Source organism: Myripristis murdjan, chromosome 18, assembly GCF_902150065.1.
Source record: "Myripristis murdjan chromosome 18, fMyrMur1.1, whole genome shotgun sequence".
Classification (NCBI taxonomy): domain Eukaryota; kingdom Metazoa; phylum Chordata; class Actinopteri; order Holocentriformes; family Holocentridae; genus Myripristis; species Myripristis murdjan.
This window is the reverse complement of record NC_043997.1, coordinates 21,656,595-21,674,348: the sequence shown is the minus strand read 5'-3', so window position 1 is coordinate 21,674,348 and position 17,754 is coordinate 21,656,595. Positions and strand designations below refer to the sequence as shown.

The 17,754-nt window shown below is 40.6% G+C and overlaps 2 protein-coding genes across 5 annotated transcripts; both read right to left on the bottom strand.

Annotated features, from left to right (window-relative positions):
* Positions 1-113: 113 nt before the first annotated feature.
* On the bottom strand, positions 114-12,319 carry tspan5a (tetraspanin 5a). Of its 4 annotated transcripts, none has more exons than XM_030076129.1 (11): positions 11,872-12,319; positions 10,611-10,661; positions 9,758-9,904; positions 9,198-9,368; positions 8,189-8,314; positions 8,018-8,065; positions 7,245-7,361; positions 7,051-7,112; positions 6,130-6,249; positions 2,714-2,754; positions 114-2,272 (listed from the first exon to the last, which is right to left on the bottom strand). In XM_030076129.1, exons 1-9 carry the CDS (start codon positions 11,950-11,952, stop codon positions 6,177-6,179), a joined length of 876 nt encoding a protein of 291 aa, XP_029931989.1. In that variant the 5' UTR covers positions 11,953-12,319; the 3' UTR covers positions 114-2,272; positions 2,714-2,754; positions 6,130-6,176. The 4 variants fall into 4 exon arrangements, with proteins under 4 accessions (XP_029931989.1, XP_029931988.1, XP_029931994.1 ...); XM_030076128.1 differs by having other exon boundaries at positions 6,136-6,249; XM_030076134.1 differs by lacking the exon at positions 6,130-6,249.
* A 2,248-nt stretch (positions 12,320-14,567) lies between these two features.
* On the bottom strand, positions 14,568-16,872 carry LOC115376267 (uncharacterized). Its single transcript, XM_030075758.1, has 2 exons — positions 16,623-16,872; positions 14,568-14,983 (listed from the first exon to the last, which is right to left on the bottom strand). Exons 1-2 carry the CDS (start codon positions 16,870-16,872, stop codon positions 14,568-14,570), a joined length of 666 nt encoding a protein of 221 aa, XP_029931618.1.
* Positions 16,873-17,754: the final 882 nt, after the last annotated feature.

Here is a 17,754-nt window from a genome sequence, read left to right as displayed (position 1 = left end):
TGTTTTTTGTTGGTGCAAATACCAAAAAATGAGAATTCCAATCAAATAAAATAATAATAAAAATAACACACAAGGATCTCTAAAATCCCTTTAAGAACTCAAGCAGACAAAATAACTGCTTTTGTTGTCACCTTTATTAAGTCATATTAATATTAAAATGTCAGTCAACATTTTACAGGACATAAGACAAGGAAATAGAGAGGAGGTAGTTACATTAAAATGTTTTCATCTTTTTTTTTTTGCGGGATGACCTGATCTAATTTCATGAAAATGGTACAGGAAGTGATTAGTGAGAGGCGTACAGGACCGTGTATGATTTAGGGTTCATACTGTACCAACACCTCACCATGGGATTTTAAAACCTCCAACACCTGACACATACACTGTATATGTAGAAAATTAAAGTGACAACTTGAGTCCATTTCAGTAGTCAGAAGTAACCACTCAGCCGACTGGGACTGAGTGCATTTGAAATACTTTACAATGTACCATGGAAGTTATAAAATCAAATGTACCACAAGTATAAAATATCAAAAACGATGTCAAACACTTGTCAAGTAGCAAAACAGTTATCAGTTTTTGGAATGTATCCCACCTTAGCTCCATAATAGTAATTTGAACAGATTGAAGGAAACACTGATAAAATAAATACTGCACAACAGGCAAAATGACCAATTGCGATGCTTGCTTTCAGCAGGCATCTGTTGAAAAGCCCTCAAACAGGGATGTTGATCAGACCATTCCAGAAATTCCAAAATCCCAGACTTTTTCCAGTCTTCACTTTCTGCACTGGGTTTAAAGATTCTGGTGGGTGTTCAGTATAATGTAAACTCATGGCCAATATTGACAGCTATGCCGTATCACTTTGTACATGGAGATTCTGCACAATTACCACGATAGGTGTAATCAGGGTGGCAAATTATCACCCAGCATTCGCCAAATGCAGGTAAATATTCACAGTGGTGACAAGATTTTCTTACTCCACCAGACACAGTGGCAGGTTAAATGAAATATGCTCTAGTTCTGTGATGTAAAAAGACGTGCAGAAGCTGTAAGAACAGCAAACAATGAAAACAACATAGCAACCTTACAGATCATTTTAGAAAAGGTGGAGAAAGGATGAGGGGAAAGAGCAAAGTGTATGACGATGTTCGCTTTGCTGAGTTTAGGTCTCAGCTAAAGGGCAATTAAATTAACAACAATTCAAAACTGGAAGCATTTAATTTGCCACCCTGGGTATAATGACAGTACCTCTCCAACTACATAAATTGAGTAGTCATAACTTGTGTCAGGACTCAACAGTGGTTTTCTTTACTTGGCTAGACTTCTCAAACTTCAAACTTTTTGGAGATGGAAATGACCAGATTTCACCCCTGAACCTTCAAGACCTGCATGGGTATAAGAATTACAGTCGTGACACATCCAACTATAGCACTTTATAGTACATTGAGGACATAAAACTGCTTGAATCAGAAAGGGGAACTCAGACTGTACAAGCAAAATGCTGCATCCATTTATTAAGGACGATCCCTCTTTGCAAGTTAACTGAGTAGTCACTCTTTAAGTTGAGTGGTTGGGTTAGAAATGTATTCCTTTCCTCTTTCACTTTGGGTTAGTATCTGGAAAATAATTAGCATACTTCACAGCCATCTCAACAGTACTCACAAAATATGCATTGGTGTTTGACAATACGACTGGAAATGACAATTTTGTGAAAGATCACTTCAACAGATTTGTTGATAAAAACAAACTATTCAGTGGGTAGAAAAAGGGAATTTATCCAGCTAAGAAAGTGCTGGAACAAAACCAACAGAAGTCTGGCGGCAGCAGATTTAAAATTTCTCTCAGACAAGTAGTGGAGGGGAACATGACGCAAGAACATCCTCTGTTTCTTGTTTACCCCATTCCAAATTTGTTATAAGCCTATAACTATATCATCAGTCCTAGACAATGACTTTAGCGACGGAGCTTAATTTTCACAGTGAAAAATACCAATCTAATATCAAAAAGATGTATCAAAACTTCTATGCTCTGTGTAGCTATCAAAACTCGAGCGTGGTGTGATGATAGGCAATGTAGTGCATCTAGAACCATCCTCTCCACCCACCCCTGTCTTCACAATATTCACACACAGTGTTATATACAGAGACTTCCACGTGTTAGTGCATTGGAAAGGTGCTGGTTCAGTGAACAAATGGTGCAGGTGATCAGTGAACTCCTTTCTGAATGATCCCTCACAATGTTCAAGGAGGCATGCTGCAGACACCTGGAGCTGACACAAAAAAGAATGACAGCTTTTTAAAAGGAATGCTCACTTAACTAACACATGATTAAAGACAAAACCCATGCCTTTAAAGAAAAAAATGTACATTTATTTCAAATATATTTCACTTCCTACCTAGCTCTAAGGAGTCTAATTTGGGACTTGTGAAGTGATGTTAAACCCTCTATGAGTGGATTAAGGTGGTCATGTTTAAGAGTGTTAGTTGGGGGGAAGTCCAGCTCAATGGCAGGAGGCTAACAGTTAGCATTTGGAGCATCCAGCCAGTATCCAGCACTCAGTAACAATGAGAGGAAGAGAGCACCACTACTGTCCTATGTAACAGCTAGGAGGGAAGTGAAATAATCTCCACTGTTTCAAATGGGTGAACTGACCCTTTAAACCTCTGTAACACTATTTTTTTGTATTTAATTGCGTTGGTGAATAAGTTACCTGTTAGAATGTGAATGCCGCTTCATCATTAAGTAAAAAAACTGCAGAGAAAGAGTAGAAAGAAGAGATTAATTTATCAAAAAGCAAACGTAGGGCATCAAATCAACATTCATTCCAGTACTCCTATGTGGCTCGCCAATAAAGAAACTCTAACTTCTATTTTCCTACAAGTATCCACTACTAAGGGACTTGCTATATTTTTTACACTGATGGCCTGGCAAGGAAAACATTTCAGGACATGAAGGAAAGCAGAAAACAGAAATGCAGCATCATTTAAGAAACAAAAGCACACACGGGAGAGGTTTGGGTGGCAGGGGACATTTTCTGCACAGGATCAACTGTCCAGACTAGTGACTGGAGAGAGAAGACTCGAGGTTAGAGGCTGAGGCGGAAACACACGGAGAAACTGCTTGAGCTGGGCAGTGTGAGAGAGACTGTCTGCGAACAAAGAGGGGAGGAAAATGCCAGCGAGAAGAAGGAAAGGGATTGTACTGTCAGTCACATGACTGAGTGTTATCGATGCAAACCACCCCAACTCAGCAGCTCAGTAGGGAGTGTGCAGATGTAGGAGGGTCATCTGCATCCAGTAATGTTGCACCATGGATGAATTATTTTTATGTCATTTGTTAACCCTTTGAAACACGGGCAAATTATTTCAAATTTGTGATTTCTTTTAAAAACGTGAGAATTAGCAAAAAAGTTACTGTAACACTTGTTACAAAGAGCAAAAAAGTCTTTCAAAAAATGTTTTAAAACTTTACAATAAATGTATGCTTCTTAATTATCAAAATTATACATTTAAACATCAGATCAGCGGTGCTGGATGGTCATAAGATTTCTTGTGTTTTAACACTTGTACATTTAGGCAGCATTTAACCATTTGAGCAAAAAAAAAATAGCAAGAAAGAAGTAAAAAGTTTCAAGAAAATTACCAGAAAATGCCGTGAAATCTTTAAATAAAAAAATATATATATATGACCACAAAGCTGTGTAACATTATTAAAATATATACATTTTTAAAACTGACATTACATTAAAATTACCACAATTTTTTTTTAATTTCAAGGATAATTACTGAAATATTCCCCCCAAAAATTCATAATAAAAAAGAGTAAGGGTAATAAGAGTAATAAAAGCCTGCTTACAGACCCCTGGGTTTCAAAGGGTTATTTTATCTGTTAATGTGATTTCTCCCTTTCTTTACTGCACATTTGTTCTCTGGAAGGGCTCTGACGCAGTTAGATAATGTTCATGGAGATTTCAAGGTCCACTTCATCAACACCATCACGCCACATTTTCAGCTGCTCTCACAACAATTTCATTCCAAAAAGGGAAGAGAGATGCTGTGCTGTGTTTCAGAAGACCCACAGGCCTGTTTCCAGCCTTGAACTGAGCAGTGCAGCGCAGTTATAAATCGAGGCATGTCCGCCCTCGCATTACAGCACACACATTCTGACTCAAGTCCATTTGTAAGCTCCCAAAAGCCTACAATATATCTAATGCTCCCACTGGTTTCCTGATGTAAAACAAGAAATTCACATACAAATTAACACTAAATCCAACATAAAATGTTCCATCAGCAGAACCTTGCACTCCCTGGCTGCTAATCCACAATAATATATTTCTATGTGTGTGTAGGTTCTCAGTCATCCAGGTCATGGTTGAACTGAGGTCCACTGGGCTGTTTGTCGATTCTTGAGGACATTTCACTTCTCATTTGACAAATTTCTTCAGTTCACTTTCTTGGACGAGAAGTGAAACGTTCTCAAGAATTGATAGTCCAGACGACCTCGATTCAACTCTATGTGGATACTGTATATCTATCTCTGCTTTCACTTCCATAGCAGAACAGCTCCCGACATAAACAGACACAAACAAAGCAGATTATGCCAGTATAAAAAAAAACAAGTCCTGATACTCATTTTTGAGGAAATTAAACATGTCTTGTAATTTTCCTATTTGAATAGGAAAGTAGATCTGGCAGGTAGCACCTGCAGGTAAACTTCCATAGTAACCTTGTGCCAGGAGGAAACTACCTGACAGCTGTTCAACAAATAATGGCAATTACATGAAAGAAAAAAATAAAAGTTACCGGAACTTGTTGGCTTTTATATTGGCATAATGCACTCAGTTTGCATTTGTTTATGTGCTACAAATATTTTTGGAGCTGTTTTGCTGGTCTATGCAAGCAAATGGAGAGATATAAACCCAGTATTGTGGACTGGCAGGCCAAAGAAGCACAGAGCAACTACTGACCAACATATGGACTCATATAACGCCAAGGGAACATGGAAGGTGGAGATGAATACAGCACCTGGGTGCAACCATAATCCCAGCTGGTGCACATTTTTCTCTGTCAGAGCAGCTGATTCCTGTCCTAGCAGGAATGAGCTGGTGGGCTGGTTGGTTGGTGGGGTGGACCTTGAGTTCTTCTGCCCTCTCTGTACCCTTCACATTACCGTGACCTCTTCATCCTCCTGGTGCATTTTATTAACACCGCTGTTTGCCAAAGCTTTTCAGCCTTTACAATAATACAGCAAGAATTCAAGTTAATCTTCTGAGGATCTGGCTCCAGCAACAGCAGGTTGTACTTTTACTTTCTTGGAAACAGAGCCAGTGTTCTCCGTGTCTGTAGTGAGGTGGATGCTTCCTGGCAGAGACTGCTCATGTTGCGTTCCAGAGACGCCACAAAGTCAGAAATTCCAGGTTCCTACTAGGGAAGATGCAATAGGACTGCCCCTCCAGGTAGAATTCTAGGAATTTGGGTAAGGTTTCTCAAGCCTGAGGTTTCCTTCATTTTGGTTTTGGATTTGGTATTTTTCAACCCAGGCTGACTGACACTGATGACTTTAGTGAGGAGAAACTAACAGACTATATATATATATATGTGGGACGAGCAAAGTAACTCCTTAACCACTGACCTTCAGCGAGCAGTTTGCCTGAATGGTGCTAGATGGCACTATTGTGTAGGTGCTGGCTTATCAAAGACACCACCTGAGCAATATAGAAACATAAATAGGACATTTCTGATGGATTTTGCCCTGTTAAACTGTGTTGAAGGGTTAGCAAGACGCTGCGGCACAGTGGCCAGTTTCTCCTCACTAGAGCTGTTGGAAAATTAAATTTATCCTTTTTGGCACTGTATGGCCTGTCGAGCCACGTGAGCAGTAACCTTTTACATATGTGAATTTGAAGAGTAAAACTGCAGTTGATAACCTTCTCGAATCTCTAGCCAGTGTTGCCGAATATCACAGACATAACATTGGCTAGTGAACTGACAACATCTACCAGCCTGGAATTTCCCACTTTCCGACTCTGTACCCGGAACGCAGCACGAGCACGCCACACGAGAGACTACCAAGCTACCAAATCACAGCAATGCTCAAGATAAGACAATGATGAAATGGATCCATCACACCCACCGGCTGCATACACACATACAGCATATGTGTGTGTGTGTGTCTCATGAGTAGTAAGCCGATGCTTTCTTGCTGCAGTGAGGTGGGAGTCGGCGCATGGACAGAGGGGGGGGCACCCTGACGAAGCATGGAGGAGGAGGAGTGGGGGCAGGAGGAGGAAGAAGGAGGTGTGAGGTGAGTTTTGTCATTGTGACGGTGAAGCTCAGTAACCCTCCTCCCTGTAATCCCCTCAGCCTGAGAGGGATGAGTGTTGCTGGCAGTCATGGTACAGAGTTCCTGCTCTGCTCTGGCCTTATTGTCTCAATATATTATAAATAAATTATTATTATAAATAATAATATGGTATCTAATCTTTTTTAAACCTAGTCATGGAATAGTTTAGATTTCCTACATTTCTAAGGGTTAAGAAATGACTAATAATGAGTAAGAAATCATTCGAGCTGTTATTGACTATGGCAGTTCAGTTTCTAATTTACCTTCTAAAAGACATGTTATAGGCCTGGTGTCAGGTGTCAATCATTACATAATCAGTCATGGAGTGCTGAATAAAAACTCTGCGATCATTACTTGGTCAACAACCACTAATCTGAACAAATGTTTTCACAGCTCATTATGCACCTCTTACCTTGAAATACCTCATTCTGTCATTCTCATGTATTGATCAATGATGCTACGCAACTGTGATGCATGCGAGAGACTTACAGCATAAAGATGTACGTGAGTCTTTGCTCCTCTGCTCAGCCACACAAAGTATGTACACGGTAATATATTCAATAATGCAGGAAAACACTTGATGTCACACAATGAAAACAAATGGACACAAAGCAGAGAAAGTGGAGAAAAACAATGAACTATGTGTGTGAGGTCATATGAGACAGTGAAGTGAAGAATAATACTAGAAAAGATGGTTTTTCTCACCAGCTTGCCCGCACAGCCTCAATGTCGCTCACTAAGTTTTGGGCCAAGCAAATCCCGAAAATCTGTGTAAAAACAAAGTAAAACCAAAAGAAATAAGGTTAAGATAACAGATGATGGAGTGCTTGTCTTCAAGTTGGAACATTATGAAGGGGGGGGGGTTCTTATCTTCTCTGGTCACACAGATCGCAACTGACCTGTAATAGCGCAACTCCGATGAATATCCCGGCAACTAAGGTGAGGTTATCCTGCAGCCACTTTTCAAACTGCGGCACACAGCCTTTCACGTTGATGTAGTCCTTCTGCTCCGAGTCCTGTTCCACACAAAACTGTTTATTAACTGTATAGGTGAACAGCTAAAATTCTGAAAAACAACTGCCTTAATCCACTCAAACTGAAAAAATATAAATAAAAATTGAATTTGATGATGTGTAGCAGAATTTTTACAGCCTGAAGAGCATAAAAGAAGATACGTTCCTGCTATCTTTTGGTCAATTGAAAAAATAGCAAATTCAGGCAAACTACCTCCGTCTCTGTGGCGGCTGCTGCTGCTCTGGTGTGGGATGATAAAGGATGTGCATAAGTTACTGGAAGGAACTATCGTCCGCGTGCACTCTGTGAGCATATGTGCATCTTAATTTGGGAAAGTACCTCTTGGAAAGTGCTGTTAAACCTTTGAGTGGATTAATACGGTCACTTTTAAGAACATTAGCCAGAGGGGAAGTCCGCTATTCAGTGTTTTCGTAAGAATTTTATTCTTATCAGGGTGGAAGTATCAGCCTTCCAAAACCACATCGGCTCAGCCCTAGTAGAGAAGAATTTGTAGATAAAATATCGAGTTTTCTAGAGAATTCTGCTGTAGGAACAGAGACATGTTCAAGGAAGGTAAACCAGTGGAAGATTATTTCTTTTACAGTAAGTATTTAAAATTCAAAACAAGTAAGCAAAGCAGAAAGAAGATGCTACTTACTGGTTTAGCTCGAATGTCATAACCACACTGTGTGTTTATCACATCCTCCTAGAGATTGCAATAATAAAAAACTTTAATAAGCATGTACGGTATCTAAAAGCAGGCTTCATGTTGTGCTACAGGATTGCATAAAGATAAGAGCAGTAAAACAGGTGATAAAGGACCACCTACCGCTGGGTCTTTGGTGCAGCAGGAGAAAGGAACGCCGCACTTTTCCCTACTGGGATTCCCGTCAGTACAGTTAAAATAGATGTTGAGGTTCCAGTCATCGGCCCCGAACGCACCACAGCACTCCCACTACAGGAAGAGAGCACGGACAAATGCTGTCACACTTTTAAAGGGCTTGTAGCCTGAGAATTCAAATGTTCCCCAATTAATAGACCTAGATGCTTTACCCAGGATTGAGTGAAGTGAGGGCAATTTAGAATAAGCTGATAAAAAATATGGAAGAAGGACATAATTTGACAGTTATGTCAACGTGGCTCTCAACGTTGGACTGACCTCATAGATTATGAGCTTATGCCGCTTTTTTTCACAGTGAGTCTAAATGCTCTTCCTTAAATCGATCCTTACCACTTTTGCACAGTGCTCTTCTAAGGACATTAGAATGCGATTTTGGCTCAGGGATTAAATTTACATCATTGCACTAGGAAAAACCTCCATTTAGATTTGTTAATACTCGTTTAAATGTTTGTTAAGCTGTGACTGATGGTCAGACTTGGACATCTTGGACCAGCTTGGATGTCAGACCTTTACACCAGTCTGTCAATGCACAGTTAGTCTTATGTTGAGTCAATGCATACCCCTAAATAGAACTACACTGTAGCACTAAAATTCACTAAAAAAATTTTGTTTACCTGAAGACGGAGTGCCTCAGTTTCCTTTTTTTCCTTGGTTGTCTGCACTTTTTACAAAGAGTATAGGACTTCCTTGGTTTATGTTTGACATACACTGTAGCACTGACACTGTAGTTTTGATCACCAACATTCGCCATGTGCTTGCATTGCACGGATAATGTCTGGCAATATCTCCTGAAAGCCCCTTTGAGTAAAGTTTTGCCTTGCCATGCTGCCCCTTGGGCCAGCATATTAATGAAGTCAAGTAAATCGTCCATATGTTTCCAAAATCTACTGTAAATGTACATGTCTCTGGAGCATTCCTTACTGTCTTCTCCACTTACGTATTCCTGAGTGAAGTCTATGAGGTTTTGGAGATCGATGTCGTCCCGGTACGCCCGGATGTTGTTGTTGATGAATAAGTTCAGCTGGTCTTTGATCCAGTCCTTGAAGACAAACGCCAGGACTCCGGTAGTGAGCTCCAAGAAAAAGATGATTCCCAGAAACACAGAGAACTGTAGCAGGATGAATGGGGAGAAGACAGAAAATGAGGAGAACGGGGGCAACAATTAATACAGATTTTTATCAGCATTGGAGTCATGTGCAGTACACTCAGTTACTGTGTCGCATTCCACTTCACAACAGTGCTCTCGTTTTGTATTGTGTTGGAAATCCAGTGCACCCCTTTGCGGCGGTGAACTTTTGCCTGCAGGTCCACAGACACTGCTTTGAAAACCACCGCTGTAGACTATCCATCATATCTCTGATTAAAGAATGCAGTGTCACCTATTTGATTTATAATAGATCAGCGTTATCAGCGGCCTGAGACTGAAGGTAGTTAATAATACACAGGCGGTGAGGGGAGTTGAGAAGAGAACCCAGGGTGACTTTGTGAGGAACATACAAACTTCAGGAGGAACGTGTTTTCTCGCAGCGCTCCGATGCATCCGGCGAAGCCCAGGATGAACATGACCCCCCCGACCACCATGAAGAGCCAGACTGGGTCCAAACCCCCAAGGTCTGTGATGGACGAGATGTTGGATAGGACACCCTGGTGCAGGACAGACCACAACAACTTACTCAAAGCAATCAAGACGGCATGTTTCAGCAAAACCAAATGAAATAAGACAGGACAAGATATTAATGAGCTCCATGGGGAAACTGTCGTTACACCAGCAAAACAGTAATGCGGCCACAAAAGTGAAAATATAGAGTACATAAAAAAGGCAACAACTGGATTTACTTGAACGAGAGAACTGACAGGCCTATAAGTGGCTGATATTGCATTTTTATCAAAACTCTGATGTACTTTGTCCACACATCGAAACATGTATGCGTTTTGTTTTTTTTATCCTGGGTTTCAATGGATATGTTATCTCCCTGATTTCTGTTTGAGAGGCTTTTCCACTCTAGCGAGAGTCAAATTCAAGGGAAGATACACAAACCTCCTTTTTTACTTTCAGGCATGACAGTGCTTTACATTTAAAGACATTAAACAACATTATGAAATATCAGTTATAAGTACTTTCAATCAGAGTGATATCAGTACTGTATCAGCCTTTAATAAATCCACAATATTAATGTGAGAGGAGCACTATTTCATTTTCTTGAATGTGTTTAGTAGAAATGTAGGAGTAAATTTGCAAAACCATCAAAAATAATAATAATATCTATAAAAAAAATCTTTGGATTTCACTGGCAGAGCATTGTGTTTGTGTTTTCCAGGGGCGATATCGCTTCATTCCATCTCTACTCACCTTCTCACTCCATGCCCACAGCCCGATTCCAACCAAGGCCATGCCCAGCAGCTGCAAAACAGCACAGCGGGTCATGTTACTGGACAGCTTGGTTTGGTGCATCCTCATTTCTCTGCTAATGACAGTCATTTAGCATTCTGTCTCAGTATGCAAAGGAAGAACACAACTGTTGGGAGCGAGGCCACGACAGCGTCTGCAAAACCCACACACCACTCACACCGCCTGTGAAAAACCAGAATGTGTGCAAAAACTACATGTGCTTTGATTTCAGCAGGGTTTGTACTTTTTACTGTTATCATAATAAAAAGAACAATAATCACTATTACTATTACGAGTAGTAGTAGTTGTTTTGTGGTTCATGATGTTGATGTTATAGATTTTTAGATTATAGATTGTCTTGTAAGAGTGAAAAGATCAAAACATCACAACACAATAATGAAAAATTAGTATTTGCAAATGCAGATTCAGTATATATTTATTATATTGTGTATGTTATTTTTTAAATTTTTTGTGTTTGTTTTATGTACTTATTTATTTACGTATATTATTACTGTTGTTGTGATATATTTTTGTAATTATTTTCACAATTAAGGAACGTAGGGAGATAAAGGTATCATAACGTTAAAAGCCAAACTGTGTCGAAGAGGCAAAGAAACCTAACATATAAACAAATCAAAGTCCATGAAATTCACAAAAAAAAAAAAAAAAAAAAAAAAAAAAAAACTATTAAACAAACCAGAAAAATTAACACAATAATTCAAAATTCGATATGATGCAAACAAGAATGTCTTTCCAGTGTCCAAAATCTGCTTTAAAATGAATGTTATCAGTGTTTTCTGCACATTTTGAAACACGGGTCTGAGGGACATGTATTTCCCCGCAGATGGAGGTGGCCCGGGCTGTGAGCGGTGGTGCCACCGTCGGTGCCGTCCCGGGCCTGTGCGCTGCTGACGGCTGTGTGAATGTGCCACTCGGGATGATAAGCCCTAATGCAGAGGGCGTTGAGCTGTCATTAGTGCACTACAGAAAGCCGATTAGGGCTCCGGTAGCCTACCGTCTCTCAAGTGACCCTGCCGCCGCGCGTCTCCCTACATGTCCGCTCAGTTTATTTAAGGCCTACTTCAAATCAGCTTCAGTGAAAACAGGACACATTACAACATATGATGATCTGGGCCTTGTGGGCACATTTCCCAGCCCATAATAACTGCGCCGCTCCGCCGGAGAGAGGCGCAGCTGCCGGGAGTTGACTAAAAATACTCACCCAAAACAGAATGTTGAATCCGAAAATGAAATATTTGATGCAACAGCTGACTTCGTGGCCTTTGTATTGATTCCCCGACATGTTTGAGCATCATCAGCACAGCGTGTCTGTGAGAGTAAAAAAAAAAAAAGAAAGAAAGAAAGAAAGAAAACACAAGGCCTGCTTCAGAGGCTTTGTGTGCGGGATGGAGCAGGTTCAGCGCCCAGGAGATGCATTTCAGTTGGCTCCGTTACATTTCAACCGCTGCCGATCCACAAACACACATGCTGAATATCGCGAGATGCGTTCACAGACCCCCCCTCCTCTCCAAATCGGCCAGATAAACTGAGGTTGAAACGTTAAATCGCAGAATTTAAAAAAAAACAAAAAACAAAAAACTATATCTATCTACATACATATGGAGCCTATCATCCGGTCTCTGTCCAAATTGCGTCCTTAGGAGGCGGCACCGGAGCTCTGGATGATTGTCAGGGATTGGCTGTTAAACAAGCTGTCGGACTCACACTGCATCCAATCAGATTCGAGGAATGGTGCGGCGCTTCCTGTTTCTCCGGTGGTAATTATTACAATGATAACAGTAGTGATAACCTAATAAGAAATTGAAGAAATTGTTTACGATTGGAAAAAATTAAAATCAGTTCATTCCTAATGATAATAATCAAGATGTTAGACTATTACAATTATTACCATTGTTATTAATATAATTAAGAGTAATAATAATAGTCCTACTGGAAGTAGTAATAGCAGTAACATTAGTAGTAGTAGCAGTAGAAGTTGTAGTTCAAAAAGTATTAGTGGTAGTAGAACATAAGACTTTTGTGTAGTGCAGTATGTTCATCATATGGTCACTGTTAGTCCAGAGTCAGGATGGTCATTGGTTAGGATCATGTTGATGAAATAACACCCAATGTAAAATTCTGACTTTTGAATTATTATTACTATTATTATGAGATGTTTTAATAAGAATTATAGTAAACAATGTTGTGATTTCAACATTGATTCACTGTTGAATGTCTGTCAAATTCAGCAGTGACTCAGCATGTACTGAAGTTTGGGGCAGAAATATAAAAGAAACATACATTAAAAAAAAAAAAAAAAAAAAAAAAAACATCCCCACTAGCAGTAAAAGGGACTGACTGGCACAGTTCTGCTACAGTACAGTGACTTGAGTGGTCGGGAATTTCCTTTGGGATCTTGCAGATCTGCTGTCACAGGCTGTGACGGCAGATTAGGGCCATGGAAGGGAGAAAAAAAATAAGGAGCCAGGGGAAAGGGGTAATATTCTGAGGGAAAAAAAGTTTTTCCTCATTCATTTACCATTTTTCATCTCAGAGAATGTTCTTTTTTTCTTGTAAATTTATGACTTGAATCTCAAATTCATGAGAAAAAAACAGTGAAAACTAGTCTTTCTTCTCCTATGAGATTTAGTAAGTAGGAAATCCTGTTGATGTGAGCCCAGAATCACAATATTATCATCAGCATCTGGACTTTGAAGAGACATTGCTGTGACTTGGGCTGATTCAGAAGAAAACAATCTTGTGATTCTGGGCTAAAATCAGCAGGATTCAGCTCCTTCAGCTGCAGGCCTGATACATGCCGAGCGAGCAGCAGCAGAGGCAACACGTGCTTCCTTGACCAAAAGAAAAAGTAACAGAAGAGCTATTTTGCTCTCATTTGCAATGAAAGAAAAGTGAAACATGAAAAGCATCAATCTCAACACAACAGGATCAAATGATATTTGTGTCTAGTGTACGATGACCAGCATGACGTTAAGAAGAGGATTTGGAGATTAAAGTACAGAAAGTGGTTAGCGGGTGTTTGACTGTCAGAGAGCTCCTATGGAAATAAAGCCAAGACACCTCCCTGTGCTCCTTGTTGCAGTGGTTTCTGTTATTCATCCCTCCCCTGGTGCACTCACTGTTGCCCACATTACATCATTGTTTCACTCCATTCCCAATTCTGCAGGGTGAGAGACGGCTGCTGGTGAACCAGCCGCCTACTCTGTTCCCTGAAGGCTGATGCTGACACGGCTCTGTGCTAATCAGCTGATTGGGTTGTTGCAAGCAAATACAGAAGCTGCCAATACCCAGTTTTGCCCAAAAATGTGTTCAGTGTTTCCTTACAGAATTTTATTATTTTTCAGGAAGGACAAGCCTCAGACACACATTGCTTTTGCTACTACTGTTACTACTATTGGCCTAAAACTGTAACCACTGCTAATAATCACAAATTCATGCATACTTTTATTGAACAAAATTTAGTAAATTTTGTATAATATAACAATATTTCACTCCCCCGTAGCTGTTATGTAGGACAGTAGTGGTGCTATCTTGTGGGGAAAGTGCACCTCAATGCATTTGGATGATCCAGCCAGTATCCAGCAGTCAGTAACAATGACAGGAAGATAGCACCACCACTGTCCTACAAAACAGCTGGGGGGAGAAGTGAAATAATATCACATTTCTCAAAATGGGTGGACTATCCCTTAAAGAGTGTCCCATAGACAACCAGTGCCATATCAATTTATCAATCAGACTACAATCAGTCTACAATAAATATGTAATCAAGCAAACTGCATCACATCCATCTTATCAGAGGCAGACCACACCGACTGGAGAGGATCAGATTTTTTAATGCAAAATATATTGGCTCTATATGTCAGTCTAATTCTACTGGTGATCCAGTACCAGGGGTGTCTACATCCTCAGAGGGTGTGCTTGGTAAAGCACCAGTAAGGGCTCGCTTAAAGAGCCTCTGTTCAGGCAGTACAGACTCTGTGTTAGAGCTTCATGGAGCACCAGGCTTCCACTCTCATCTGTGTAGCGGAGCTGGAAGCCCACCACGTCCAGAGGCTTTGCAGCCAGAACAGCTGAGACGTCAAACACATCGTAGCCTGATGAGGGCCGCTGGTCCAGGGTCAGCAGTCTCTCTTCTAGGGCGGGACTCTCCTTCAGAGTTCCTTCTGATCCGGTGAGGCTGTGCAGGGCCACAGTGACACTGATGGGACGGGGGTGAAGGGTTTTCCTGAAGAGAACCAGCTCCGCACCCATCATTGAAGGGTTCAGGTTGGTGACGTTGAACCAGATCCATCCTGGAGGAGCATGAGCTGACCCTGGTTGATTCAAGAAATACAAAGAGAAACAAGGATAATTCGAGGTTCTTTGCTGGATTTGTGCAACCACTTTGTTTTGAGTCACTTTATTAAAAGTCATCACCTGTAGGCCTTTATTTGTTTTTTTTCCTATGTTTTTACTAGCCTGGATTCAAGCACCACAGCCACATTTTTGAATTACATGGTGATTCCTGAGGTCTGGAACTGTTCTTATGCTGGGAAGTAGGTCTGACTGGAATCTGTGCAAAATACCTGCCAACAGATTTTCTGAGGCATGGCAGTGGCCATGAGGAGTTATGGTGTTACTGACGACGAGCTAAATTTGGCAACTTCTTCAAGAAACATTGCAGCATTGACAAATTAAATGATGAACAATTAGCCCAGCCAGCCTAAAAGCTGCTGTTGCTGCTATATAATACAACACCTCCAGATTACAATACATGTACCAACACCGCTACTACTACTACCAGCCCCACCACTACTACTGCTACTACAACAACTATTCCCACCCACAAGCAAGTGATGCCACATCCAGATTTGGTTCAATGTCCAATAACATATTACAAAAAAAAAAAAAAAAAAAAAATCCATGGTCTGAATTCACATCTGACCTCACCAATGATGTGGCTAGCTGTAGAGCTAATAGAGAACCCTTTGGTAATCTTTGGTCGTATCGATTATTGTGTCTTCCTAAGGTCATGTGCTGCTCTATACAGAATTCTCTTTGCAAAAGAAAAAAAAAAAAAACTATGTCGTGTTTCATGGTGCATATGTCCATAATCCTTTGAGAACTCTGAGACCTAGTTAAAGACAAATATACCCCGACTGCAACAAAATCAAAGATAACCAACACACACTTTAACTTATTTGTTGGTGCTACACTTCAGAGCTAGATGCTTACTGTTGCCTAAACGATGATGCTTTGACTGCCAGCTTTTGACCTGTGTTCTTGCTCTAATGACACACAGCACAAACAAATAGCATATGCCACTCATGTCTGATTTAGTTATCATGGAAAATGTGTGGAGAATCTTGTGTGCAACTTTGCCTGAATTTTGTGAATTTACTGTGAACATGCCCACTTACCAATGTTTTCCCCACTGTTATCTATCAGGAGAGTCATAATCAACCTGCCCTTTGTTTTTGTAAAATGCATTTGATATGTGGTGTATATTTTGTGTTATTATTTCACCCAGACCTGTGAGTTTTTAGGTTATAATCAATTTTCCCCCTCTCTATCTCTGGTGCTCAGTGCTCAGTGCAGCACCTCACAGGGATCAGCTGTCAGTCAAATAGTGTGGGGTGGACTGTGACGTCTTTTCCCTTGGATCTTCATGGAATTTGAGTTTCTGTAAGCGGTGCTCCTTTCATTGTCTTCTCAGCCATGGTGGCTATACCACTGCTCATGCTAACTACTGAGTTCTTTGTGTATTTATTCCAAATAAGCCAGAGATGTAAAACACATCACTTCCTGTGTGCCTCAAGAGTTTTCCCAGGAAAGTCCTATGAAACACCAGGACATGAACTGAGAATAGGTTGAATCACTATTGCGTTATATCAGTAGACTATAGAAAAACAGACATTTTATTTTGTCATCATTTATTTCAAAACAAAAGGATCACTAATACCAAATCCTTACCAGACACACTCCGAAAACTCTGCACCAATGTCCCATCTGATTTCCCCAGGTCTTGAGCTTCCAGCGAGTCCAAAAGCTGGTAGACCTGCCTCATGTAGGGATGAGGTTTAGCCTGATGGCTGGCAGAGACTTTATTGATATGCAACATCTCCAAAATGGCTTTGTTGAGCTCTTGGTTATCTTCTGCGTCTGCTCTGCGCTCCATCAGCAACAAGCCCGTGATGGGGTCCAGCAGGAGGAAGACCAGCATGACCTTAAAAAATCCTAAAGAGATACTTCTGACCATTCTCGGCTCAAATGATTATTTCCACAAATAGCTGGCTGAGCTGATTCGATATCTGCGTCTCTTTTTCTTTCAAAACACTGTAGAAATTTCCACCCTCAAGGGTTAGTGAAGCAGTCTGACCTCTAATAGGTATGCAGGAACCGCAGGGGCTGTCAGGACTTAGTGGAAGCAATCACATTATGAAGCTGAGGAATGTTACTTCCATTTGAAAAACATTAGCCATGTCTGTAATGAGCCAGCCTGCACTGCACCACTCTCCTGCTGCACAAGTAATCAGTGGGATGAACTGACTGTCAGCCCTCCACTTTGAATAGAGTGAAACATTACAATGTAGTGACCAGGCCTGCAGCAACAAAATAAACTTGAGTCTCAGTGGAACTCTTGATGCATGCTGATGCAGGATATCTCAGATACCGCCACTCCTGTTTGACAAAAACTGGAGCATTGAAGCATTTTGGCAGTGCTCTGGCATTTTAAAACATAAAATTGATTGGCCTAATGGGGGCACTGTATTTAAAGGTCAAAGTTTCAAATTTCAAAAGGTCAGATGTGCTGTACTTAGTCTGATTTTTTGAGGGATGATGCTTCTTCTTGCTGACTGGCCCCAAAAGGTCCCTGCATGAAATGTGATTGGTGTGACTTGTTTGGTGTGATATCAATAAAACAAGATGGCACTTCATTAAAACTTAGTAGCTGTCAAAGGATTAGGGTTAGTGGAGGACATGTTAGGGATGATTGGCCATACCATGCCTATGGGATCACTAAATGGCAGCATTGGTAAGCTGGTGCAATGGAGGATGACTTTTATAAGCATTGGTGGAAAAAATACACATCTATTACTTGAGT

Coding starts and splice junctions, on each gene's coding strand:
- tspan5a (XM_030076129.1), bottom strand. CDS start 11,952: ATGTCGGGGAATCAATACAAAGGCCACGAAGTCAGCTGTTGCATCAAA. Junction 9,369..9,757: donor ACACGTTCCTCCTGAAGTTT/GTATGTTCCTCA, acceptor ATCCTGCTACAG/TTCTCTGTGTTTCTGGGAAT. Junction 8,066..8,188: donor GCTGCACCAAAGACCCAGCG/GTAGGTGGTCCT, acceptor TGCAATCTCTAG/GAGGATGTGATAAACACACA.
- LOC115376267 (XM_030075758.1), bottom strand. CDS start 16,872: ATGCTGGTCTTCCTCCTGCTGGACCCCATCACGGGCTTGTTGCTGATG. Junction 14,984..16,622: donor GAGTTTTCGGAGTGTGTCTG/GTAAGGATTTGG, acceptor TGAATCAACCAG/GGTCAGCTCATGCTCCTCCA.